The 27571-nt window shown below is 38.2% G+C and overlaps 2 protein-coding genes across 2 annotated transcripts in view; one reads left to right on the plus strand and one right to left on the minus strand.

Annotated features, from left to right (window-relative positions):
* Positions 1 to 17971, minus strand: part of oxct1a (3-oxoacid CoA transferase 1a) — a 48472-nt gene extending 30501 nt beyond the window's left edge. Inside the window, exons 1-7 of the mRNA XM_044374552.1 lie at positions 17817 to 17971; positions 16099 to 16207; positions 15563 to 15653; positions 8249 to 8384; positions 7866 to 8015; positions 7552 to 7658; positions 6528 to 6588 (exon numbers count right to left, since the gene is read on the minus strand). Of these exons, the coding sequence (XP_044230487.1) occupies positions 6528 to 6588; positions 7552 to 7658; positions 7866 to 8015; positions 8249 to 8384; positions 15563 to 15653; positions 16099 to 16207; positions 17817 to 17921 (759 nt within the window). The 5' untranslated portion in view covers positions 17922 to 17971. The remainder of the gene's footprint in view (positions 1 to 6527; positions 6589 to 7551; positions 7659 to 7865; positions 8016 to 8248; positions 8385 to 15562; positions 15654 to 16098; positions 16208 to 17816) is intronic.
* Positions 17972 to 22572: 4601 nt separating this feature from the next.
* Positions 22573 to 27521, plus strand: rimoc1 (RAB7A interacting MON1-CCZ1 complex subunit 1). Its single transcript, XM_044374580.1, has 6 exons — positions 22573 to 22722; positions 23424 to 23533; positions 25566 to 25712; positions 25919 to 26050; positions 26212 to 26326; positions 26429 to 27521. Exons 1-6 carry the CDS (start codon positions 22629 to 22631, stop codon positions 26662 to 26664), a joined length of 834 nt encoding a protein of 277 aa, XP_044230515.1. The 5' UTR covers positions 22573 to 22628; the 3' UTR covers positions 26665 to 27521.
* The last annotated feature ends 50 nt before the right edge of the window (positions 27522 to 27571 follow it).

Consider the following 27571-nt stretch of genomic DNA (forward strand, 5'->3'; position numbering starts at 1 on the left):
AATTTGCTACTTCAAACATTTCGTTTGTGCACATGTTCAGCAAAGCTGTCTTCCCCTTCTTCTGGCTCCCTTCATATCTTTTTTATGTATACTGTATAATCTGTCCCATTTTCTTCACTTCTGTTCAACCACTCAGTGCTCTACAGTTCATTATTATACCTTAAGCCTACAGTCTGTCACCAGCTATCAGTCATATGAGAGTCAGTGTCAGCATTGACTAAAAGTCAATGCCAACCTGTCAAATTCCTATTGTAATGGAGATGGGCAAATACTGCCAGCAATATCCCAAAAGAGGTAGGTAGTAAAATATGCTAGTTATAAAATATTGATCTACCTTCCTGTTCAGGTCAACACAAGAAAATATCTTCAAATGTTTGAATCTATGCATGACAGCCCTGACCTCAGCAGTTGATAGCCCACAGACTACATTAGGTGAACTAATTTAATGTGACTTCAATATCAATTATATGTTTAATAAGTTGCACAGAAATATGCACCAGTTTACTAAATAAGTTATTAAGTAGTAAGCTTGTGGTGCATTATATTTATAAACTATATGTAGTCTGTTTAAGAGATAATGTAGCACAGAATTATGTTGTTGTTCTGAGATGTTAGGAATATTTCATAATCAAGTCTATGGCCTTTTCTACTTGACTTACTAGATCCTTAATTCATAGGCTCAGTTCTTGGTCATGTGTGTTCCATTCAAGATGACAATAAATGCATTTTATTGTCCCCCATCACCATTAAGTTGGCCCATTTATGACCTGATTTGTAGTCTTGCATTTCAAGATAGTCTCTGATAAATGGAAGTGTAAGTATTAAAGCTACCTGTGTCGCTGTGGCATATTTCCTTCTAACACATGCATACAAATGAGCCTATACACATTTAAGGGGGAAAAAATGATGTCAAAGGCTTTTATACCCATCTGTCCATTGATATTACAGCACTTTGCTGTGGTTGTAGCTGAGCTAGACATGCAATTACCATCATCTGCTCAGGAGAGGTTTCAGTTCAAAGTAAAAGAGAGAAAAAAAGTGACACTACACTCATGACAATGTTAACTTTGTTGCTGTCACATTTTATGTCACACTACTCGGTAGACTGCAATACCTTTGTAGAAATACTAAACACAAAATGTGCCCATATTCTGTTGGATAATCAGTATTTTTAATCAGTTTGGATTCAAAGCCATATTTACATCTGGTTTATTAATCTTATTACATGAGAGCTACAGATCATTTTTGCAACACTGTGGTGAAGATCCAAACAAAGGCTGGATAAAGGATCCACCTAGACCACATTTCCTGACCTACAACTCATGCAAAATACAGACAGAAATTATGGCATTCATTAGACATCTTGTGCACACAAAATCTTATTCATAAACCTCTTTAGGCAGGAAATGGTGGGGAAAATGAGTGGATTTATAATTATTTGCCAATAGTAGCTTGAGTAATGGAGTTAGTCGAGGACACAAGGCAAGAACAAGGCAAGCAAACTCAACAAGGCATAGTAAGTGCTGTAAAACAGCACTGAAAATGTTGGCTGTGATAAATAATTGAAATTCCAGCAGCACGCAGACAAGGCATTATGTACCACAAAAAAGACGTAATGGGTCATGATAACACCTCATCATCATTCCAAGGCCAAATATTTGAGACAAAAAAACCCACATTACCTTCACCTAGTTCATGTTGCACAATTCATAACTGAAACAACGATTGCCTGTACTTTTTGCAAATGTGCAGGTTTTTTGTCGCAACAGTATTATCTGTTGTTATGTGTTGTTTAAGCTCTGAGAATGAACGTCATTTATATCCGATTAAACCCCTGGCCTGGTAAAAAGAACAAAACACACGTGCAAACACATTTATTCACTTCATGTACCCGCACCACTGCATCGCCATATTAAAAGAATGCAGTTGAGCCTTTACTGTGACTGATGATCGAACGACAACAGAAAACACTGCTTTGATTCAGTCTCTAGCGTATTGTATCCCACAATGCACTGGGGCCTTTCACTGTACCTGAGATAAGGGAATAACGGGACCAGCTGGATACCATGGAACATTCAACAATTGAATAGCAAGGTTTGGTTGCCTAGCAACCATGGCAGGAGCTGGTGATGATCTGGTAATTTTCAAAGTGCTTTTGTGTTATCTCATTTTCTGACACCCTTTCTGCCTCTTGTAATATAAATTCAGCTTAAAAAGAAGTAGAGGTATGTATCACAATTGGGACGAGAGCTAAAATGATACGCCAGCAGTTAGGGACTTGAGAGAATCAGGTTTTGTTGGTGTTTGTCAATTATTCATCTTTAATAAAAGCATATGTATGAGGACATACCATACTGGGATGTATAATAGAATATAATAGAATGATAATTAATATATCATGGAAAAATCATGGAAAATGTTGACATGATGTTTCTTACACAAATCTGGCATTATCCATTAGTTATTAATAAACTACAGTCCTGCTGGACCTTAGTGCTTTAATGTATTATGTGCACGTACACTGCATGTTCACTGAGCCTTAAATGAGGGAGGTGTTCAAAATTAAATAAAAATCAACATATTTTGATGACTGACGGTCATGAATCTAAATTATTATAAATCGTGGCACACATATCAAATGTAAGTAAACCACATGCAGATCTACTGAGGAACTTGAGTATTCAAGTTAAAAGTTCAATCACAGGTAATTCAAACAACCATTAGAGAGGAGTGGGTCGGCTAAACAAAAATTTCATTCAAGAGGCTAAAAAGGAGGCACAAGCTTTTGCCATGTGTCAAGGAGGAGCTCAGCAGTATTTATGGAACACACTTCAATGTTGTGACATTCTGTTAGTTTAAAAAAATATTATGACCAGAATCATACTGATAAGAAAGATTTGGGGGGTTTTATTGACTGAATAGGGGACTTGATTTTACTGATTAATTACTTTAAAGACAGGACTTAAACTTCTTAACTAATCTCGAATTAATCTGATAAAATCTGCCCAGTTATCGCAATAATTGCAATCCAAATGATTGCCCTGTGACCACAAGGTTCTAACACTGGTTGCCCTTTGATAGCAATTAACAGATTAGCCCCTAATCAGTTACCTGGCTGCAGGGAAAGAAACCTGGTTCAGCAGACAAACAGCTTATTGCGCAATATGATCATTTAAGAGCTTGCAGTATGCTGGCCTGACCTGACAGAAAACTCAAAGTTAAATGAATAGCCTCAAAAACACCTGACCCTGCCTGTTTGTTCCTCTCACAGCCTCAATGAGCTCAGGGTCAATATTGACAGCATATGACCAGATTTATGACCAGGCATGCACTGAATCCTAAAGATAAATTTATTTTCAGAGAGACAGTAATTGCTTCACTATCAGAGATAAAAGGTTCTTAATGGGTACTGCAATACAGGCCTATCACTTTATTGTCACCAATAAGTAGGCTTTTCATAGATAATGTCCATGTGTTTCCTGCACGGCCATAAAAAAGGCACTACAAAGCATGGTGGATACAATCTGACAAATCACCTGATGTCAGACACACACTACTAAATCTTCATAAATGTAACTCAAAATTCATATTTTAAATTCTATTTTTATTTTAGATCAGATATCTGTTTTACTTACTGCATTTTACATTAGGAGCCATGTTTTATTTATTATTTACAACTAGAAATATGAAATGGCTAAGTGTCACTGTTAAAGAATTTTAATTTTGGCAGACATAAAACAACTTGATAACCACAGAATGTATTTGTTTTGAAATATACTAAATTCTAATTCAACATTCAAAAATGCTGTTTGATACCGTTTGTCAGGCAGCAGCACAATTTACAACAGATGCCCTACTGCATAGAAGTATTTACTTGACATGTGGATGACAAGTGTCTGAAAGGACTATTTGTTATTAGAACATGACATGAAAAAGGAATGAAATGCAAAAAAATCTTCAAAGACTAGTCTGAGACTGACACAGTTTGTTTGACACAGCCTGGTTTTAGTGATGGCACAGAACATCAAATTGTATTTAAATGGATTCAGTGGATTAAGTTTAGATGCAAAAATGCAGAGCTTTCCTCTCCCAAAATAACATGGTCTGTGTGAGGCTTTGGAATGTGTTTTTGGTGAAGTTAATTGACTGAGATGTGACATTAATTCATTCTATCATAAATAGGCCATTTATAATAACTGTTTTTTTAGGCTACACACCTATGTCTAGTGCTCCATTAAAAAGGCTGTTACTCTATACTGTGTCCTTGTTTGAGAAATTAAGTTAAGAAATTATTTATGAGTCCTTCAGTTTGCTGAGGCTGTGTTCATAACTTTTTCTCAGACCTTGTTAACTGAAGCATGTCAGGTGCATCCTGGCCGCATTTGATATGTGGGATCTGATTCTCGCTCACAACTTGTCACATCCTTCCTTCCCTGTCTCCTTCCTATCATCCCTGCCAACTCTCCACTGTATGGAACCAGAAACTGCATGAAAAAAATCTTAAAAATGCACCTGGGAATGAAAAAAAAGCCCCAACACTTGTATTTATCAGTACAAGTGAAGCCTTGGATAAACAATCGCTTCATCCTCTCCTCTCATCGAAAACAACCTGAGCAGATGAGTCTGGGGGTACAAAACTTGAAGCAGACAATATTAAATCCAACCAATTATGCTTGCATCTTATTGCAGCTCTCTAAGCAGAGCTGCATTGTCATTCATGTCACTACCGTCTACATCACAGCTCCAGCAGACGTCATACAGGCACATTTCTCTGTGGCATCACTGCTGTCAGTGCGACTAGTCTCATTATCCCTGTAGAGTAAACTGCGGAATATCTACTATATCATACTGATTCTTAATAATTCATTGATATCTATCATCGTCATCATGGTCACATGCACATGATAGTAAATATTTGTTGTCTGCTGTTGTCTTAAAACGAATTAATACTTATGCCACTTACTAGAGATGCACCAGTTGATACTGATATAGGTTCGATACTGACTCAAATAGCTGGATCAGGTATTGGTGAAATTGGGCAGATCTGGTATCAGATAACATTATCTTAATTAATAATAATTCAGTAAATTTATAGCTATGCATTTATCTGTTACATTTTGTTTTACAAAATTAGGAAAGCAATTTTTAAGTCAAGTTTGGTTTTGTCTTTCACATAAAAGAATGAACCCAGTCCCTTCCACGCAGTGAGGCATATAGCTTATTAATGTAACACTGGTATCGGATCAGTGCTCAGTATCAGCCGATACCTATATCCCATGTATCGGTACTGGTATTGGGACTGAAAAAGTCAGATTGGTGCATCCCTACTGCTTGCCGCTATAAACCAAATTTTAGTGATCAATTGACCATGAAGCCTCCACATCAGCTCTATAGTCACAAAATTTACTCTCCCAATTTGGTCACAGACATTTCTAATCAACAGCAGTCTAAATCTAAGGTCCAGCAGCCGTGGAATAATTGAAAATGTGCTTGCGCTGTTAGATTTATGAGAGACCCTTTGCTGCCAATTTATTTTCAGAAGGCACCCGTGTTTTATGGTTTTCACACACACAGTTTTTCTCCCTGCTGCTCTCCGAATCCAACGGTGCTTATATGGGAGGTGTGAAGCTGTTTGTGTGTTGGAGGGGCGGAGAGGGAGACCAAAAGACACACACATACATACGCAAAGAAGAAGAGATGAGCTATCACATTTCTAGACTGTCAAAAGCTAGATAAGTGGGCAACCAGACAGATAGAATGAAACTAGGTATGACACAGAACTGAGAGGCCTGAGATGGCAGGATACTCCATTTCTGGCCGTACAGATGGAGGCCAACATCTTTAAACTTCTACTCTATTAATTTTACCTGAGGTCTAACAGTTAGACCACAAAACAAATCTTTGGCCTTACACCTACATATAACAAGCCCGTCTCGGTGGTCCATTCGGCATAGAAAAAAAAAAAGATATAACCTTGTTCTTTCTACCTTGTCCTTCGTAGGTGGTTAGGTAGCATCTATTCAAAATGATATCTGTGTTTTGTTGCTCTGCTGTCAATGTGATGTATAGGTTGAATACTGCTTTTTTGTACTTGGGTTCAAAACTCAAATGATCATTAAAATGTTTTTTTTACTCCACAGGTTCTTAGTAGATGTGGATGGTGAAGAAATTCTAATTCTGGTTGAAACACAAATTCACGCTTGGGCTCTTTACAGATCAGTTTCAGGAGGCACTGAATTAAGAATGGCTTTGATGTAGGATATTTATGTCAATATATGTGGAGATGTATTCTCTAAGCTCAAGATTTTCATATTATTTACATTTTTGCCAAGGGGGACATTTCCAGCTGTGGGGAGCACAATAGCTAAATTTCTAGATATTTGAAGTGTGCATAAGACATGAAAACCAATAAAGGCAAAGCTGAAATCAATAGATTTTGAGTTGGTGAGTCCACTGATAGCTAAGCCAGCAGATGTTCCAGGTAGACATCAGGGTAAGCGTGTGATTGTGATGTGGGAAATGCATACCTCAACTATGGTGGTTTTGGCTGCCTTGCACATGGGCTGGTTGAAGTTTCTGGCTGTTTTCCTGACATAAAAGAGCAAGAAATATGTTGTATTAAAACAAACATGAGGTAAAGAATTATTTACCAAAAAGCAGAGATGAGCAAGTAAACTCATGATCTATCACTGTGATTTCCATTGTCTTATATCCAGTATACAGTAAGCTGGTAGTTTACTAGAGGACACTGCCCTCTTGTGGAGGAAGACTTTACTACATCTACTCTAAATAATAATGTTCTGTGTCAAAACCAAACTAATTCACAATAATTTGCAACCATGTTGGTTCATATGACCTCTCTGAGGCTGTACCAGACGAGGGGCAGATTTTCCTGATTTATTTTATTTTATTTATTTTACTTTTATTATTTTATTTTGCGTTATAACAACTCGTGAGGGGTTCATTCATGTAAAGGTAAGTTGATGATTAAACTTTTTTGACTCATTGAAAGATCAGATTGTTTAACTGCAATGCTAAATCTGCAATGATCAGTAGCCATATCCTGTGCTGCCTGAATAGTTCTGAATGTAAAAGTTGATAAAAAACATTATAGTTCTTATCTATAGTATATTATTTAATACATACTGTAAATAAGAACTACAGCAGGCTTAAATTGTACTGATTAGAATCTGTCCATATGACCTTCAGGAACTGCTCAGAAGGTAAGGTCAAGGTCAACGTAAATCCTGTTCGCCAGGAACATTTCAAAGAGAAAAAAATATTTTCCACAACCTTCCCTAAATGACTGTTTCATTCTTGCCACATGATACCATATGTGCTGACTGTTGTGCAAACACGACCAAGGTGATTAAGACTAGTCTTATACATCCTGAGGCAGGAAAAAGCTGAATCCTTTACAGGGTAAATACTGGCACTGGTGTAATTGAATATGTCTGTGCTAATGTTGTGTGACTAGTAGATAATTCTGTGTAATTCAACAACATCACAAACTGTTTTGTGTGCATTATGGGCTTCCATTTCAGCAGTTACCTGAAAACAATGTTTCCAGCCTTGTCAGCCTTCCATGCCTTGACCAGAGCAAAGTCTCCAGTAATAGCCTTTTCCATGATGTAGTGCCTGCCATTGAACTCCTGCACCTGTGCACAATGAAAATCACAATTTAAGGAATGAGTGGCACTGGATGCAGTTGAAGAGGAACATGTTGACCTGTTCTACAGCATTATCAGAACTATCCACAATTAGATTTGTTTTTTTCATTTGTTTGAGGGAGAGTCATTACTGCAAGATTTGTTTCCACACACGAGAATGAGTAACAGAAGAATAGTGAAAGATAGCTTTCTCACCTGTCTCTTCTCGCTGGCAATGGCAATGCTGCCATCTTTGTTGTATTTGATAGGAGAACCTCCCTCTTGGATCAGTGTGCCATAGCCTGTGGCTGTGAAGAAGGCTGGAATCCCAGCACCCCCAGCCCTGATCCTTTCTGCCAGAGTACCCTGTGGAGAAAAATGTGACAGATTAGGATGAGACTCAACGGATAAAGGCTCCACCGCATGACTTTGTTTCTGTCAAGTACACAACATATACAGTGTGAAGTCTGACTATTTGGATATGGGAATTAAACATGTCAAGACTTCTTGAGTGAATTTGGTTTATGAATGTGTGTTTTTCATGTGCGGTTATCTTTTTTTATTTGTTTGTGTGAAAATTCAAGTGCTTTCTGACTAACCTGTGGTGTCAGTTCCACCTCCAACTCCCCTGCCAGATACTGTCGCTCAAACTCTGCATTCTCCCCGACATATGAGGAGATCATCCTCTTGATCTGCTTAGTCTGAAGGAGCAGGCCCAGGCCAAAGTTATCCACTCTGAAGAAAACAAACAAACATAGCTGGTTTTCAGATGAGTTCAACTGCGCTTTTTTTCATATATACCAAGACAGAGAAGCTTGGCTTAATACTACAATTTTGATAATTTACACAAAAACATATTCTTCACAAATAAATGAGAAAAAAAAATACAAATTCAAAGTCACAGATTTATACACAGAACAATTTTAGAAAAAGCAGGGCCTGTATTGACTACATTTCTTCAATTTGTATTGTAGAAAGAAATACATTAAAACACAGTATACTTTTGCTTGATTTATTGACTTTCAAAAAGCATTTGATTCTGAAGCATATACTAAATTAAACTGTAAATGGCAGCTTTTTTCAAGCTATAGTCTCTCTCTTATAGACCCCAGAAGCTCGTGTTAGGATAAATGATTTTACTATCAATTGGTTTCTAAGGGTAAAGCAAGGCAATGTATTCTCTCCAACATGGTTTGCAATCTATATTAATGGTCTTGTTAACGCTATTGATCAGTTGGAATGTGGTGTGAAGTGTGATGAATTAAATGCTAGAGCCCTTCTTTATGCAGCCAATGTTGTTTTCATTGCAAAGACAGAGGAAAATGTGCAGAAGACAACCATCTGCAAAACACAGAGAAAACAAATATAATGCACTTTAGACTCTCATCACAACCCATAAGTAAGTTAAAATTTATGTTTGGAGATAAGTGCTTAGAGCTTTTATTTATTTGGATCATATCTGGATTTATTTGGAACAGCTAATCTTTCTGGGGCCCTCAGAAAAATAAAGAAAATAAAAAACATTAGAGTTCATATATTAAAATAAATATATTGGTTTTTATCTAGATGGACATATTAATTTTGTAAAAGGGACAACATTGCTCTCTACACCAGCTGGTGGGGCTTTAGGTGGAGTCATGAATTAAACTAAATGTAGCCTACCAATTTCGGTTTCTCTACATACATTTATCTCTACCAAGCCTGTGCCTGCTCTGTGTTTGGATTATGCTGCTGGGGTGTGGGGATTTGAAACTTACAAAGCCATGAAATACTTTTTGGGAGTAAAAAATTTGCTCAAACCACAGCTGTGGCAGCAGGTGTGGGGTGGGAACCCTGTGAAGTAAGTCGGGCTGTTTGTATGAGTGGACTGTTGAACAGAGTGGTGGGTATGAACAAAAGCAGACTTCAAGAAAATCCTCATGTGGGACACACACACAAATGTTCTCAGGGTAGAGTATGTGCATTTATTTTAAAAAGTAGGGTGTGAGGAAACGGACACAAAGAATATATTAAAATTGGTTTGATAAGAGATTTTGTTTTTCAGTCTAAAGAAAAATGGGCTAACGGGATTTCGAAATAAGCCAATTTTAGAACATATGGTTTACTCAAAACTGAGTTTAGCACTGAAAATTATGTGAAATTGAATCTGCCTGAAAGGACATTATCTTTGTGTGCCCAAATTAGATGTGGTATCTTACATTACATTTGGAGACAGGATGTTGTTTGTCCTGAAGAACAGGATTGGCTATGTCAATAATGCCGTTAAATGAAGTAGAAAATGAAAAGCACTCTGTTTTGTACTCTACTATGCATCATAATTTCAGAAAGAGATTATTCAGTAAAACTAAAAAAGGATGAGTTTCTTTTGGAAGATACTATAATTATGAAAATACTGTCTGAAATGCTGTTCGCTGTTGGTCTCCATTCAACTTGACAGAGCTTGAGTAGTTTAGGAAAAGAAGTATGGGGAAAAACTACAGTGCAAAGTTGATTCAGACCTACAACACTCAAGGCTGTAATTGCTGCTAAATGTAACTCTATAGTGACTCAAAATATGCAAATATTTATGCATTCAATTATTCTCTGTTGCATTTTTTTATATTAATGTATTTAAATTTGTAGAGATTTGTAGAGGCATTTTTTCTATGGTAGGTATATTAGGTATATTAGGTATCTAGGTATATTAAATTGTCTTTTTAAAGAATGGTTCAAACAGTAATAAAGGATGTCACAGAATTTCAGACATGGGAAAATCATCATGATTTGACAGCAACAAAAACTCCTCATTCCTAAACTAAGTATTGTGAAACTCTTTCCTAACTTTGTGTGACTGTGGAAAGTTATTGTGTCACCACAGTTGCTGAAATGCTCATGAAACAGGCCAGCAGCTATGAGAGGAATGACTCTGTGAGGCTGGTCAGTCATTAACCCATGAAGGTATAGTCTTCATAAAACAGCCACAACATTAAAACCACCTGTCTAATATTGTGTAGGTCCCCCTTGTGCCGCCAAAACAGCTCTGACCCGTGGAGGCATGGACTCCACAAGACCTCTGAAGGTGTCCTCTCGTATCTGGCAGCACCTTGTTAGCAGCAGATCCTTTAAGTCCTGTAAGTTGTGAGGTGGGGCCTCCATGGATGTGACTTGTTTTTACAGCACATCCCACAGATGCTCGATCGGATTGCGATCTGGGGAATTTGGAGACCAAGGCAACACCTTGAATTCTTTGTCATGTTCCTCAAACCATTCCTGAGCAATTTTTGCAGTGTGGCAGGGCGCATTATCCTGCTGAAAGAGGAATCAAGGAATACCGTTGCCATGACGGGGTTGTACTTGGTCACCAACAATGTTTAGGTAGGTGGTGCGTGCCAAAGTAACATCCAAATGAATGCCAAGACCAAAGGTTTCCCAGTAGAACATTGCCCAGAGCATCACATTGCCTCCACCGGCTTGCCTTCTTCCCATAGTTCATCCTGGTGCCATCTCTTCCCCAGGTAAACAACGCACACACACTCGGCCATCCATGTGATGTAAGAAAATGTGATTCGTCAGATCAGACCACCTTCCATTGTTCCATGGTCCGGTTCTGATGCTCATGTGCCCATTGCGGTTGCTTTCAGCAGTGGACAGGGGTCAGCATGGGCCCTCTGACCAATCTGTGCCTAACGCTGCCCCATGTGCAGCAAGCTGTGATGTACTGTGTGTTGTAATGTTGTAGCTGATCGGTGTATAAAACTGCTTTAAACAGGGTATTGTCTTGTGATACAAGACAAGATTCAATTCCTATCAAACATGTTATCAAGTATTTCCCACTCTGTTTGATTACATGCATGTTCTCTAAGAACACAGTGCAATCAAATAATATTGAAAGTTCATTTCAATGACCAATTTACTTTGTGTAATACTAAAATTACAAAATATATACAGTATGTACATGCAGAATAATTTCTCTACAATAATTAAGACAAATGCATATTGCTCTGTCTATGCTCCTACTAATTGCTGTAGATAGGAAGGCTGAGCTTTGAAAGGATTTGGTTCTTCTTCCTCTTTGTGTCCTGAGGAGCTGAGAACCAGAAACCATTGCTTTGTCCTTAATTCTAATCTCAGGTCAGCTGACAAGATATGTAGGCCATGTGCGCCCAGAATACCAAAAACAGATAACTGTGATAAGTACCCTGTCACACACACTACTTGTGTTGTGTGTGTGACAACTGATGTTTTTTTGTTTTTTCTTGTATATTAAACTATATGCATGCCTATTTGAGGACTAAAATCTTGTCAATTTCAGAATGCAACATTAAGTGTCTACAGTGATCTTTAACTTAAATGTTGCAGCATTTTAAACAGAATTCATTCTGTGTGTATTTTTGTGGGCCTTTATTGGATAGTGAGCAGTTTAGAGGCAGACAGGAAACAAGGTCAACAAATGCAACAAAGGTCCCTGGCTAGAACTGAACCAGGACCGTTGTGGTTGTGCAGTAACTATTCAGCTACCAGGGTCTCATTTCTGAAGCACATGATTAAAACAAATATAAAGCTGGAGGCGGTGGTAGTTCTATCACAGCTCAATAATCTGCTCTGGTGTACAGTTGAATCCCTCTCATCTCAAATTACACTGCATAAAGAGCCCACGGTGTCAGTGTTCTACGAAGTAAAGTGGCTGTGTTCACTTGTTAGTGGTGAGACACACAGCCAGACATTTCCCATAATGCTACACAATTCAAAGGACAAAAAATGCATCACCATCTGTGGTTATTGGTAATGATTACTGTATAGGGACAAAGTGACAGACAACTTTCTCAACCAGGATGTGTATAAATGACACTGTAACCAGGCAGCAGTTCCAAAACTACATACAAATTACACTTGCCTTTCACATCTGCCAAAAATAGGTCAGCAATGTCTATTGTACAAACAGTGCATACAATCTCCATTGATAAGTGGGATCATTTTTCCTTTACCAGTACAGCATTCAGTCTCCCCAGTCTGCAAAAATTGCCAAATACATGTGAGGTCATTAAGGAAAAGATTTCCATTCACAAAAGTTAATGTGTCATATTTTTATTACTTCAACAATCCATATTTATTTTAGGGCTGTAGTCAACCAAAGAAAATCTTGGTCGACTAAAATCGTACATGAGCTTCAACTAATCGATTAACTAATCGACCAGTCGACCAGCGAACTTATTTGCCACCAGCCAAATACTGATAAAATATGAAAGTGTCTGGTAGATTTCAGACACAAAATAGGCTAATGATTTACAATGAGTGGCTGGCTAATTTGAACATGTATCTGTCAGTGGCTGGTAGATGTTCACATTTTAAAAAGTTAATTTCCAACCTGGTGTTCATATTGTGAAGAGCTCACAGCTGAAAAATATGAAAGTGTCTGGTAGGTTTCAGACACAAAATAGGCTAATGATTTACTATGAGTGGCTGGCTAATTTGAACATTTATCTGTCAGTGGCTGGTAGATGTTCACATTTTAAGTTAATTTCCTCTCTATGTTATCATGTCTGCATTATTCCTTATTTCTGAGATAATACAAGGTAACACATGGTTAGTGTGAAATCCTTGAAACCACAAAGCAATACTTGTTTGTCAGGTTTCATTGAAAAGGATTTACAATCCATTGAGACATTCAAAAAAGGAGCAAGCAAAGTAAGGGGAGTTTTCAGCTTCAGGGAACTTTATTCTAAAATTAAAATGTTATATAACTACTTCTATCCCCTTCTAGCCCTCGTCCCTCTTCCCTCTTCCCTACAGAGCCAGGAATTTTAAACAAGATTCAACTGTGAACGAGAAACCACAGATACACACAGGCCTGAGAGGTTACATAAAACATGAATAATCACATCTAATACATTCTTGCCAACGTCTGTGTAACTCAATTTTCAACTCCCCTCCCAAGCCATGATAAGCCAGATGCATACCTATCTCTGTCCGTAAGCCTCTGTCAAGCCAGTATTCACAGAGACACAAACATCAAGTGTACTACATGTACTATAGTTCATATAGTACACTTGATGTACTATTTGCAAGTGGTTATAATCTTCCCCAACAACTAATGTCTGCAGAGGGAAAACATTTAGGGGAGTAATGGATCAGATTTAGAGGAAAGGCCAAGCGCAAACACATTTCCATTTGAGCAAACATTTTTGAGTATCTGTTGCAAGAATCAATATTCACCAAAAATCGAAGTCCACAACAGAAGTCTGGTGAAGAGTAACTTCTGTGAAGCACTTTAACACACTTCATAGGTCAGTTTTTTTTCCCCCCGGACTAAATCAACTACTTACACAGAGGAAATTTAAACAGTCTGTGCAGTGACTTTGATGTTGACTCTTGTCAGCATAGACAAGTCTTTTCCAAAGTTGAGTCTGCATTTTACTCTTGACACTGTATGTATATTGCACTTAAGTGAATGATATGATGTTAGCTTTGTTAAAAACAAAAAAAACACACACACACAAAAAAAGAGTGATCAATTCCTGTAAGTTCTTCAAAAAAGCCCCCGTCTAGTTTAACACTCTACCCCTTTGGCAATACCAATCCAGGCACAACCATGCGAAGAAGAAAAATATTTCCTAATAAGAAAAACAGACCATATTAGACCATAAAAAAACAGACTATATTAGACCATAATTTCAAAGTGGACCACAGTTTTCATTTTTTTACACTTTCAGCTTCAAATGTTCTCAGGTATGAAATTCACAATGTACTCTCTGTTTTTTGTTGTGTGCAATGTGCAGTTTTTGAAAAAGACAAGCTGAAGATATGCATCTTTTTTGTATTATTAAGCTTTTTTAACAGCAAACAGCTGACTCATTTTTCAACATCAAAAGCATAAAGAATTCAGTTATGAAGACTGTAATAAACACATAAAATTATTTGTGTGGTGTTGAAATATATATGATTTGAAATTTCAGTCTGGATTCAGAGGGAAATCCTTTAATTTTGCAGAATCTGCTTTATATTTTAGTAGAGAAGAGGTGTTGGTCGCTGTCCAAAGTGTCAGTGTTGCTATTTAAACAATTAAGATAAAACTACATTTACTGAGTGGTAACTGGGCACACTAGGATTCAATTACAAGAGAATGCTGCAACATGAAACTGGTAAGACAAAGACTGTTTCCAAGTATGCAAGAGAGACAGACAGTATTATGCTAAACAACGCCCAGGAAAATTGCAGTGAAAAGCTCAGTTGCCAGAGTATGTGTACATGTTGCATTTCAGTCTCGAAAAATAAAATGATTTTCTTTCTAAGTTTATCTTGATTCAGGTTTTTCCTAACACTGAAGCATGAACCCAGTGTTTAGCAGAATACATTGATACAAATAACCATTCTGCAGATCAAGCTGTGCACTAAAAAGACAGAACACAATATGGAGATCAGAAGCTTATTGCCATGTACTAGAAAGGAAACCTCTGAAATCATTTCTAGAAAGTCTGTCCCACTGAGAGCAAGGACACAATATCACCTGACTACTGAAGGATTGGCCGTCATGGCAATAAACCTTTTCCTTGTGCCTTTAACTGAGATAACTTATCAGAAGCTAACTTGTTGGCATTTCTCCAGGTCAGGTCAGCCTATTTTAAAACACAGCAAGGTCACCAATATCTCTTCAATATGAGGTTAAAACAGGTCTGTAAGGAGATAAGTTGGAGTAAATAACAACTCAGGTTCAAATCAAGACTAAGAAAGATCAGTCACTTGTATTTGGGACTTTAAATACTAGTGAAAAGCTCTTAAACATTTAATTTTATTACAAATGCTATGAGACACTTTCCTGCAAATATTCCCAGATTCAGATGTTGAATCCAAACATGACACAATTTACAGGACAGGGGACACCTGCAGGTGTGTTAAGCATGAACCAACATAATACGCTCCCTTCCACACACACTTACCCTGCATTGTTGCTGACGGCAGTGAGACCCTTCACTCCGGTCTTCAGTAAACTGTTGATAAGATTCTCTGGGATACCACACAATCCAAAGCCTGTGTTGAAACATAAAAAATAGTAAATAGAACATATGACAGGATCCCAGTGGCCCGATTACATAGTTAACCTTGAAACAGGCCACAAATAATTGTAGTCCTGTATGTAGCTTTACTCAACTTTTCTAATATTACACTGCACCATTCTGATTTCCCTCCGTCTGTTTTTTCCTCCTCGTGTAGAAGAATGACACAGTGGAAAATGTTCAACAATGTCACAGCGGACTTAACTATAAATAAGAGCTGTGGAATTTGTGTGTCCTGTGTGTGTGGATGGTAGTCAACCAGCACATCAGACACAGTTCTATTGAGATCCACAACAAAGACTGACATACGATCTATTTTCTAACACCTGAGAATTAAATGAATTAGCATAACATTTTAAAGCTGGGCTATATGTAACGATCCTACAGCTTTTAAATGTGTTTGTGAAAGTATATCTTACCCCCCACCAGTATGGTAGCTCCACTGGGGATGTCTTTCACTGCATCTGCAGGATTGGAGTAAAACTGTGAACTTCTCTGGTTGGAGGTGGAGAAGTAGCACCCACAGGTCTGTAGAATGGAGAGCAAGAGGCACATGAAACTTTAAAAAAAAACAAAAAAAAAAACATGTTATCTTATTTTTTTCAAATGAAGCTCTATCAGCATCAGTAATTCACTCTAAGTGAATATGGATGAAAGCATATCAGTTTAATGCTTGTAAAACGTAGGTTGTTAGACAATAAAAATGGCCAGATGCCAGAGGACCACTAATATGCTTGTACAGTTTAAATAGCTGATCCAGTTTATTCAGTTGAGGAAGGGAAAGATAAGCAAAACTGCTGAACAAATCCTACTACAAAAGGAGCGGAGATTTAGGGCAGCCCACAGCTGAGAGTCCCAACCCAACAAAGTTAGCTGAGGACTCAAATTTAAAATCCACAATGTCAATACTGATCAATGAAAATTGTGACTGTGGTGCTAAATCAGAATACTCCAATTATTTTGTAAGACGTGTTGTGTTTTGCTTTCATTTGTTTCTTGGGAATCTTCAATATTATGGTGCTGATTTTATGTGCATTGCAGTTCCATTGCAAAATTGTCATATTGACATTTGATGATGTATACACCTTGTTATGCATTATTGCTTACTAAACAAAATGAAACATTTCACTACCCATGTTCATATCTGTTCTGTTTGAATTACAAGGATAAATACATTAAGTCAGTTAATGTTAAGCCAGTTCTTACTCTCATCCAGATGATTTACAGAACCACAGGTTCAAGCTACTGTATCGACTGCAGTTTTAACAACACAGGATACACTGATAAGATTTAAACAAAACTTTGACTAATGCATATCATCACTTTCTTCCAGTAGTGTCACCATTACACTGCTGACATTCACTATATTGCTCATAAATTCTGAGACACCTGCTCAGATGTTGACAATATTATGCATTTTGCCACTACACCTAATTTGCTCTGATTATTGCCCTATTGTTATTAGCCAAATGTTGCCCAGATGAGTGTTTTGTCAGTAATGGGGAAATCTGTTGCTTCGATTTTTAGGTTTTGCATGTTCCCTTAAGCATTTCCTAAATTTGCTTACCTCATGAAGAACTATTTAACACCGGATATCACATTTAGCTTGTTATTTATAGCCATGACTAACTTATAGCCTAACAGTTACAGTGTCTGTGTGTTATACACTTATTGCCAAAACAACCATGATGGAAATATTGTCTAGAGTTTGTGTGTAAAGCTATGTTGGTAGAGGAGCACTTGTGACAATCTACAAAACAAACACACGCACACCTTAACAAGCTGCGGGTTTGAATCATGCAAAGTCTTTAAATCACTGATCCTTATTCACGTTTCACGTTTGGCATTAGGAAAAGTTACAAACAGTTTGCAATGGTACGTGGCGAGAACCTCTACCAGATTAGGTAAACCAGCAGCTTGAGGTCAATTCACGTTATTATCGATAAAAGTTAAGTTATATGAGGCAAAAAGAAAATGTGGAGATTATTAAATTGCCAAACTAAACTCACAGTATTGTGGACGGCAAATAAAAAGTAAGAATAATATTCGTATTATATAGTGACCTTTTAATCTTGCACAAGCATGTGTAACCGTCTCACAGTTAGACCTGTTTAACGTGACCGCTTAAAATACCGACCTTGCTCAGTGTGTGTTGAGTGAAGTTTAATTTGGTTCTGCGGGGGCCAGATAGGTTTCTGAAGAATAAAGTCTCCGCTCTGCACAGGGTTTTGAGGGCCGCCATGTTTTGGAAGCTACACACAGGCGACGAGCTGAGGAGCAGAGTGATAACACCAGCCGGCAATTGAGTCTGGCTGCAGCCGCAGCGTGGGAACACCCACTGCTTTGATTGGTTCGTAGAGCACCGGAACGCCCACTAATAAGGAATGCCCACTGTTATGATTGGCTGGTGGGGTACAAGAACGCCCACTTTTTCTTCTTCTCCGTAAATAGGTGTGGAGGGCATTTGTGAAGGGCTTTGTATTCAAAAATATAGGATAAATAGCAAACCTCTCTCTGTGGAGGGCAGCATTACGCTTTTCAGTGTACAGCCTGCCTGAAAATCATTAGAAACAGAATGCTCATGGATGTATAATAAGAGCTCTTATTGTACATGGATGTATAATAAGAGCTCTTATTGTACATCCATGGCCTAAGAAGAAGAAGACGAAGAAGAAGAAGAGGAAGAGGGCTTTGTATTCAAAAATATAGGATAAATAGCAAACCTCTCTCTGTGGAGGGCAGCATTACGCTTTTCAGTGTACAGCCTGCCTGAAAATCATTAGAAACAGAATGCCCATGGATGTATAATAAGAGCTCTTATTGTACATCCATGGCCTAAGAAGAAGAAGACGAAGAAGAAGAAGAAGAGGAAGAGGGCTTTCTGATGGTGTTTTGACGTTTTTTATGCAGCTGCCATGCACTATCTCATAGTAAATATGTGAATATTTACTCCCATAGTCATTGATTTGTCTTAATTTACCATTATCACTGCATTCTGTGCAAATATAATTTTTGATAACAGTAACAATAGAAAGAAATTAATGAAAATTGTGCTCAAATTAGTCTTTTCAGATCATTTCCAATGTTTCAAGCTCTCACACGGTAAAATCATGTTCTGCGAAATGTAGAGGCCTTGTACCGATTGGCTAGACAGAGGGACTGAGCTGAGAAGGATGTGCAGCAGGTTAGGGTGATGAAGGATAGGGATGGAAATGTGCTGACTAGTGAGGAGAGTGTGTTGACAAGGTAGAAGGAGTACTTTGAGGGGCTGATGAATGAAGAAAATGAGAGAGAGAGAAGGTTGGATGATGTGGGGACAGTGAATCAGGAATTGCAGTGGATTAGAAAGGAGGAAGTGAGGACAGCTATGAAGAGTGGAAAGGCAGTTGGTCCAGATGACATACCTGTGTATGCATGGAGATGTTTAGGAGAGATGGCACTTGGGGTCAACTTTTCAAAGTAACGAGGAGTACAGAAGAGAGGTAAAGAAGAGAGTGCAGGCAGGGTGGAGTGGGTGGAGAAAAGAGTCAGGAGGAGAGTCAAGAGTGAAAGGGAAGGTTTACAAGAGGGTAGTGGGATCAGCTGTGTTGTATGGTTTAGAGGTGGTGGCACTGACAAAAAGACAGGAGGCGGAGCTGGAGGTGGCAGAGTTGAAGATGCTAATATTTTTGTTGGGAGTGACATGGCTCAACAGGATTAGAAATGATTATATTAGAGGGACAGCTCAGGTTGGATGGCTTGGAGACAAAGAGATTGAGATGGTTTGGAAATGTACAAAGGAGAGATGCTTCTTATATTGGGAGAAGGATGCTGAAGATCGAGCTGCCAGCTGCCTGGAAAGCCAAAGAGGAGGTTTATAGATAGGGTGAGGGAAGACATGCAGGTGGTTGGCGTGACAGAGGAAGATGCAGAGGACAGGAAGAGATGGAAACGGATGATCTGCTGTGGCGATCATCCGATCATCCGCTGTGGCAAATAAAAGTCAGTCTGACCATGAAAGTTATGACATCTACTATTTAAAGACATTATTTCTATTGTTTTTATAAATTAATTTATTTTTACTTAACCTTTATTCAACCTGGAAAGCCTCATTGAGATTGATCTTTTTTAGCAGTGTCCTGACCCAGGGTGACTTACGATTTGTAAATGTTCTTTTCCCTATATATATATATATTCATTTTTTTTCTTTTTGTCTGTGAAAAGATCACTAAATGTTATTCACACAACAAATCAAGGCAGATAATAGATTCGAGACATTTACTGGGCTTATAATTAAATACATTTGATCAAATCATACATAATACAGCCAATATGATTGGCTTATACATATGTTGATGAATACATACAGTAAGTACAGACATGGCAGACAAAAAGTCCATCTGGTTGTAGTGCCATTGTATGATAGACTAGCATTGCCTCTTTCCTTTTTATTGTTTTTTCACCAAGTGCTTGTCTTCAACCTTTGTATGGATGAGCTTAAAGGGGACCTATTATGCTCATTTCCAGCTCTATATTTTTATTTTTGGACTCCACTAGAGTAGCTCTGCATGATTCACATTTATCTTATGTTGGCCCTTTATGCATCCCCTCAGTTCAGCCTCTGTCTCTTAACAGGCAGTTTTAGCTCCTGTCTCTTTAAGGCCCTCTCCCGATGAGCCCACCCTATTCTGATTGGCCAGCTTTCCAGAAGCCTGCCAAGGGGCAGCTGTATCAGAGTAGCGTTAAGTTACAGCTGATTAAAACCCAACATTTCAGCTCGGGCTGAAAGTAGAAAAAACTGTTGGAAACCGAGCGTTCAGAGCAGTCTGAAGGTGGTGCTTTTTGCTCACAGGGATTATCTCTACATACGTTTACCTCATTACTTGACACTTTGGCCAAGTTTAATATGAACATCCAACATAGTAACATTATATATATGACTGAAAATAAGAAAAAGCATAATAGGTCACCTTAAATAATGGTCATGTCCCCACTGTCACCACTCAATCTAACAGCCATAGAGCAAGGAGGATGTGGGTGCACAACATGATCCATCTGAGATATGATTGGTTGACTGAAAAGGACCGACAGTAATGACACCAGCGCCTTTCTGAAAAGTTCAGAAATTTTCAGCTAGAAGTACTTGGAGCAGCTGCACAAAAAAATTTGGAGCACATTGAAAAAAGAAACTGGGTGCAATGCTTTTTCTCTACGTGGCTGCATGTTGCTGCATACGCTCTCTCCCTGTTGGGAATAATTGAAAAAAGACGCTGGCATGAAAAAAATGCTATAGGGACACAAGCCCTAACTTTGAACCGTTGCTTCTGCAGTCTTCACTTCCTGCGGAGTCAATGAGCGGAAATACAGACAGTGTCACTCTGCCATTGCAAACAAAATAGTGGCCGGAGGGGGGTTCTACGTAAACCGATCATCTATCACTGCAGCTGCAATCAGACCCGTCTCCCAGCAGGTGGCGAACAGATGATGCAGGCTGAGCGCTCAAGTAGGTTTATCTGCATACTTGCAGTATTTACAAGATGCACCAACTTTACTACATGATACACCCATTTGGTTAAGGTTAAGCATGAGCAGTGAGATGGTTAAGGTTAGGGGCTGGAAGGGGGTGTGTCCCATAACATGCCTTTAGGGTAACAACATCATGGGGGGGGGGTTGGTCGTGCAGTGAAGTGGGTGTGTCATGGTGTAAAGTGAGTGTGTCGTATGAGTGCAAGACTGAACGCTTGCAAATATGGCTACTAGCTTTAGCTCACACATGGATTTATAAAGAGAACTGGATACAGCATTGGAGGCAGGGCCCTGTTCATTGCTATGAAAGTTGCTCAGTGGCACATGAAGCAAAAAAAAAAAAACGACTTCCGGGTATGGAAGTACTCGGATCTTCCACATTGTGCGGGCCATAGTGCATGCGCACTAGTGACTTTCGCTGGCTGAGCTGGCTACTTCCGGTTTTGAAAACGAAAAGTCAAAGCTACAATGATATTGGCTGGCATCACAATGGGCTGGACTATGCCGCATTCATGTCATATCGGACTTATCGGAAATACAATCCACCCAGTTGTAACAAATATGAATTTTGTAAAAATGAAGAAGAAACAACTAAATATCTATTTTATGAATGTAAGTATAGGTATACATCAGGATTCTGGATAAAAATGAAGATTACTTTGACACTCAAACCAACCATTCAATTAAACTTGAAGCCAATGATTCAATGCTATATTATGAAAACAAAAACCAGAAAGTTCAACACACTGTCTATTTATTCATTTTACTGAGAAAATTTCACATCTCTAAATTCTAGTTCTTGAGGTCTCGCCCATCACTTGAACTTTTCATGATTGAATTTAGCCTATAAAGTTTTAGTCTATCCAAGTTATAAACAAATGTGCACATACAGTTAATATGCTCCAAGATTTTTCTTTTAAAAAATCTGATTTTGTTGCCTACCTTTTCTGTTAAGCAATTTTTGAAAAAGTAAGCCATAAAAGTGTTCAAACCAACTTCCAAGTTGTAAAACTAACACTTTTCAGAAAACTTCAATATATACCAGTTGATGCCTCACAACACGGATGTGCCTGAAAATCAAACAAAAGTTCAAAGTGATTAAACCCTGATTTAACAAATCCAACTGTATAATCACAGGACCGTTAGGCTACTGTTAGCGTTGCCATATAACTTGAACGCAGCAGTGGAAACAGCGGCAAGCTCATTTAAATTTAACCATTTCACCACCGCTACGCTTCATTGTGATGTTTTACCATTATTTTCAAACTCCCCGGGCACATAAATAACGCAGATATTTGACAGTTACAGGTTAAATTTTTTTGTTTCTACACCTAATACTGTTAATATTCATCCAGGCGTGCGCAGAACACCGACGCCATGGAAACTGAGACGACATTCTTAGAGCACGTGACTCCCCTGCCTCACGTGACGAATACTTTCAGTCATGGCCGACGACTACAGGCGACAAGGTTTCGAGTTGGAGAGAAGGATATTTGAGTTAGACATTAAATGTTCTAGTCTCAGAGCTGAAAAACAAGGTATCAATAAAACGTTGTTAAAATAATTATCTTGTGACCATTCTCGGCACCGCGTGCGCGCGGCTGACAGCCTTATTTAGTTTATTAGCCAACTAGCAAGCTAGCTATCGTTATCTAACATAGCTTGCAACCATAACAACAGCTGCTATCTGATGACATGTAGCATGTTTACAAATAATGTTTACCTTAACCGTTAACTGACAGACAGCATAATGTTAACAAAGTGTAACGCTATAGTAACGTTTAGCTTCTCACTTACTGATTGTAGTTTTTTTATTGGCTGGATGTTGGAGTTGTTGGCTAGCGTTAGTTCGCTAACGTTAGCTAAAATGCATTTATGTTGACAAGCTGGCCTTGTAACATGATGCAGCGTATCCAGAGTTGAGATAAAATTTAAGCAGTAACGTCACCAGTATCTTATATTGAATTGTACCTTTATTGTGATTACATTTCAACTTTAACAAACGGTTAAAATGTTTATTGCCATGATGACGCATAGTCACATTCATTGACTTCGTAACGTTATAAGTTTTTTTGAGTATCAATCAATTTGTTTTGCATATTGTGAGTAAATATGAAGTGACAATCATTACTGTCAGTGAAATCTACTGAAACAATATTACACTGAAATGTATAACACAGGATTTTTCTTTAGCTTACATCTGTAATTAGTAATATGTTAACATATTATTTTTCCATAGATGATGACTATTTACAGAATGCATCTGCCATACTAGACAAGTTGAAAAGCTATTACAGACAAGGAGGGGAGAGTAGCAACCTTTCCAAGCTGCTTCAGGATTACACACAGGTACTTCATTATGTCAAACTGTATTATTAAATGTCTAGGGCTGCAATTAATGATTATGTTCATCAGTGATTAATATCTGATTCTGCTTCATATATTAGTTCATGAATACATGAAGTCCCCGAACACAAAGTGATATAAGATGAGATTTTTTTGATAACCAGAGGGGAAATTCTCATGTTATAGCAGTGCAGATAAGAACCAGGGACCAAATGCATAAATGACACGTATGCACCAAAAACATGCATACTTCATTCCCCACACAGAAACTGGTATTTATAAAAACAGAATGTGTAGTGACAATTTGCGCACCTCACTCATTCTTCAGCTCACGCATACACATGTTTTTCTAAAGCGATCTGAGGGTGATGTGATGAGGTGGAGATGCAATATAAGGTGAGGGACAGAATCTCTTAGTAAAACATTGTGTAGATTGATAACCAGCTACAGTTTTTCTGTGACTGTCTTTTTTTTGTGTTTATACAGAGATTTGTAAAATGCCAATCAAAGGCACATTTATAAATGTAACATTGATTAATTACTTTTTTGAGATTAATTTTATCATTCTTTTAATTTACATAGGAGTCAACATTTTATTTTGCTCTTAATATTCTTTTTATTTTATCCTTAATTGTGTCACATCTTGTAAAGTCAGTTTAGATATGAGTGCTACAAACTAATCATTGATTACTTTCCTGCGATGTCACTGCCAACAATAGTTTACAGGTCCATGTGATGAATTAATGATATGGACGGTATAAAGAGCTACACAGCCATGCATAATGACAGCTGTTCTGGCTGTTGGAGAACCTCACCGGTGCAACACAATCGGTGAAACTGTACTTCTTCTTTCCTGTTGTTTCATGGATAGGTGTACAGACTGGTGTAGCAGGTGGCGAATTGATATGAAAACGGCTGGTTCAGGGCGTTTCTTCATCCATATATGGCTAATTGTGGGAATGGAAATGAGGCTTGTGCATGTGCGCCCAGTTCCTCAATGACTGAGATTTCTAAAACAGAGCCATGATAAAACAGAACCATGCGTACACATAGCTTTGTAAATCTGACAAAAAGAATGCATATGCATATTTCTGGCTTTCTGCATACACGCAGTTTTAGTCATGAAGCTGCACAGAGTTTTGGGCATCTGGCCCCAGGAGTAATAAACACAACAAAATAAAAAGTCAAGTAAATGGAATTTAATTTATATACATTATAAAGATTACAATATTTAGGCTATATACATGATGTGATATCTTCAAATTGCATGAGATCAAGTACAAAACAAAGATATTCCATGTACATTTATAGAAAACATATAGCAAATCATATTTAAAAAGGTGAAACCTGTCGTTTTGGGGGGCTTTTTTTCCGTCATAAATGAGATGAACAATTAATAAATTATCAAAATTGCTGCAGGTTAGTTTTGTCACTAAACAGAATTGTTCCTCCGCTATGAACATGTGGAGGCTCCTCAGTTCAGCCAGTGAATTTAAAAGTCAAACACAAAACTGGTATCATGGCTTTAAGATTATAGGAGTGAGAATGCTTGCCCTAGCTGCATCCTAGGTTACAAGGAGGCACCACATATATTGTCTCAGTACTTCAGCATGTATGAAGCCTTAAGGGGTGCCAAGCTGAAAGAGAATCCATGATGTGAAGTGGTCTAAACCCTGACTGAAAAAGCTCAACAAAGTTATTAGAATCAAGTTACCAGTAAGTAACCAGTTAATCAAGCCTGAGCACTCAAAGACTACAGAGTTTAGATTTTAGTAAGGATATCTGGATCTAGGGGTTGCTTTTTTGAAATCTAAAGTTAAGCATGGAGAGGATTGAGAAGAGGCTACAGCTTGGCTGTCACCCTTCGGCAACTATATTATCAGAATCTCTGATTTTATTTATCTTATTAATGAAGTTGATGATGTCATTAGGTGAGAAGATTGTATCTGACGGCTTTAACTGATAATTATAATTTTGAATATGTTGCATTGTCTTCTTGTACAATGTTGTCTGTGTACTTTTTTTTGTTGTTTAGGTGATACTAGACATCACATTTTATGAAGAGAACAAACTAGTGGACCAGGAGTTCCCTGAGGACTGTTCCCCATTTAAAATCCAGCAGCTGCTGCAAGATCTCACCGAGCCAGAAGTTATGGCAGGAAGACTAGCACCAGCCCAAGAGGTGTGTATACAGTATGTTTGTGTCAGTGCGATTGTATAACCTGTGTTTGTGTCTCTGTCTAATCCATGTGGCCAATAAAGTGCTTGACATGAAATCGAGATAGGAGAGAGCATTATTGACAGTTGTGCAGCTCAAAAGCTCAAAGCACACTCATGTGCAGTCATGTCAGTGTGTCAGTGCTATTCATGTCATTTGGTCTGTTATAGGTGCAGTCTGTGTTGGGCCTGGAGCTGTTAGAATGTCTGTATTGGAGACGTGGAGCTCTGCTGTACATGTACTGCCACACCCTTCATCAACGAAAACAATGGATCAAGAAAAACAAGGACACATTCCTCAAGGTGCCACGTTATGGAAAAAAATCTAAGTAGATCCAGTAAATTGTATTAGTGAACAGAAATTTACATTGTTTTGTTGAAATAATAGTTTGATACCCAAGGATATGTTGTTGGCATGTGCTGATAGTTGGTCTGACGCTTATCTGACTGATATTTTAATCCAGTGTATTCAGGAAGGAGTGCGCTACCTGATGCGGATGCTGCAGGTGAGAAACTCTGTGAAGCTCAACGATGGAGTGGTGCTCCATGACACTGCTACAGCAAGCTTCCTATCTGAAGGTAAATGTGTCATTAGTTATTTTTAAATAACATACAGACAGAATAACAACAGGTTGTGCCGCCTTTTGATCGTACTCACTACCTGCTTCTGTTTTCGACTAGGCATCTTCTCAGACACACACCTGTTGACAATGATGTACATAGGGGAAATGTGCTTCTGGGCAGTTAAGTACGAGGACTGCAGTGCCGACACTATGGAACGTAAAGAAGATCGCCTCCAGTTTCGGGACATTGGCACACAGATCCTCAACAAATATGTGCTTGCCTGTGAGGGCCCTCTGCAGGGCCAGGGCTGGAACACAGAGAATGCCAAGGAAATCCTTAGTATTTTACAGTGATCCAAGCTGCTTCTGTGTTGAAGTTGCCCTCAGGCACAGATCTAAGATCAGTATTCAGTGTGTGTCAACCCCAAATAAAAAAGGAACCCATCAGGTGGGGTGTTATGTTGTTGAAGGCTAAGAAGAGGCATGGGGGAGTAAATGTATTTGAGGAAAGGAGTCTTTGGATCAGTGTCTACAGGCAACCTCATCCCATGCCAAATGGCCCTGGCCAAAGCAGGCGAATGAGAGGTTATAAAGTATAAGATAGGTGGTGTAAAACTGGCAGGGGCTGCAGATGAGGCTGTCGAATAATTTCTTTTGCCCTGTTCTGCTGAAAAAGCAGTTATCATCCTGATTCCAGACTGTTGATTGGGGCACTTGTTTTGCTCTGAGAATGTGTTATAATAACATTGATATTAATATAAAAAGGTTATTAATAAAGATACCTTTTTTTTTTTCTTTTTTAAGATTGTTACAAGTTTAAAGATAATCCAGCTGGAAATGAAACATTGCACAGTAACATTTTATTTATTGTTTTGTTGCCATTTTGTTATGCTTTTAATATATTATAATTGCATATACATTATATACAGTATGTATGTGGGTATAAAAAAAATATACACACAAAAGGCAAAGAAAGGTGTTAAGATACAGATTGACAATGATGTATTCATGAACCTTTGAAGTATGTTCAGATTTGTTCATACCAGCTTTGTAATGCGCCACTTGTATTCCCATCTATTACAAGTTCCATTTTTCTGCCACTTGAATAACTTTGATAGTATAACTATTACTAGAGAATCTGTGTTGTTTGGACAAAAATCATTTTCTGTTTTTTATGTCCTCGTTGACAATAAACACGCGCGTTGTTTTAAGATGCACACATTTATTTGGCGATGCAACTTCAATTTACAATGTGCAAGTC

Source organism: Thunnus albacares, chromosome 2 (assembly GCF_914725855.1).
Source record: "Thunnus albacares chromosome 2, fThuAlb1.1, whole genome shotgun sequence".
NCBI classification, from domain to species: domain Eukaryota; kingdom Metazoa; phylum Chordata; class Actinopteri; order Scombriformes; family Scombridae; genus Thunnus; species Thunnus albacares.

Coding starts and splice junctions, on each gene's coding strand:
- rimoc1 (XM_044374580.1), top strand. CDS start 22,629: ATGGCCGACGACTACAGGCGACAAGGTTTCGAGTTGGAGAGAAGGATA. Junction 23,534..25,565: donor TGCTTCAGGATTACACACAG/GTACTTCATTAT, acceptor TTTGTTGTTTAG/GTGATACTAGACATCACATT. Junction 26,327..26,428: donor AGCAAGCTTCCTATCTGAAG/GTAAATGTGTCA, acceptor GTTTTCGACTAG/GCATCTTCTCAGACACACAC.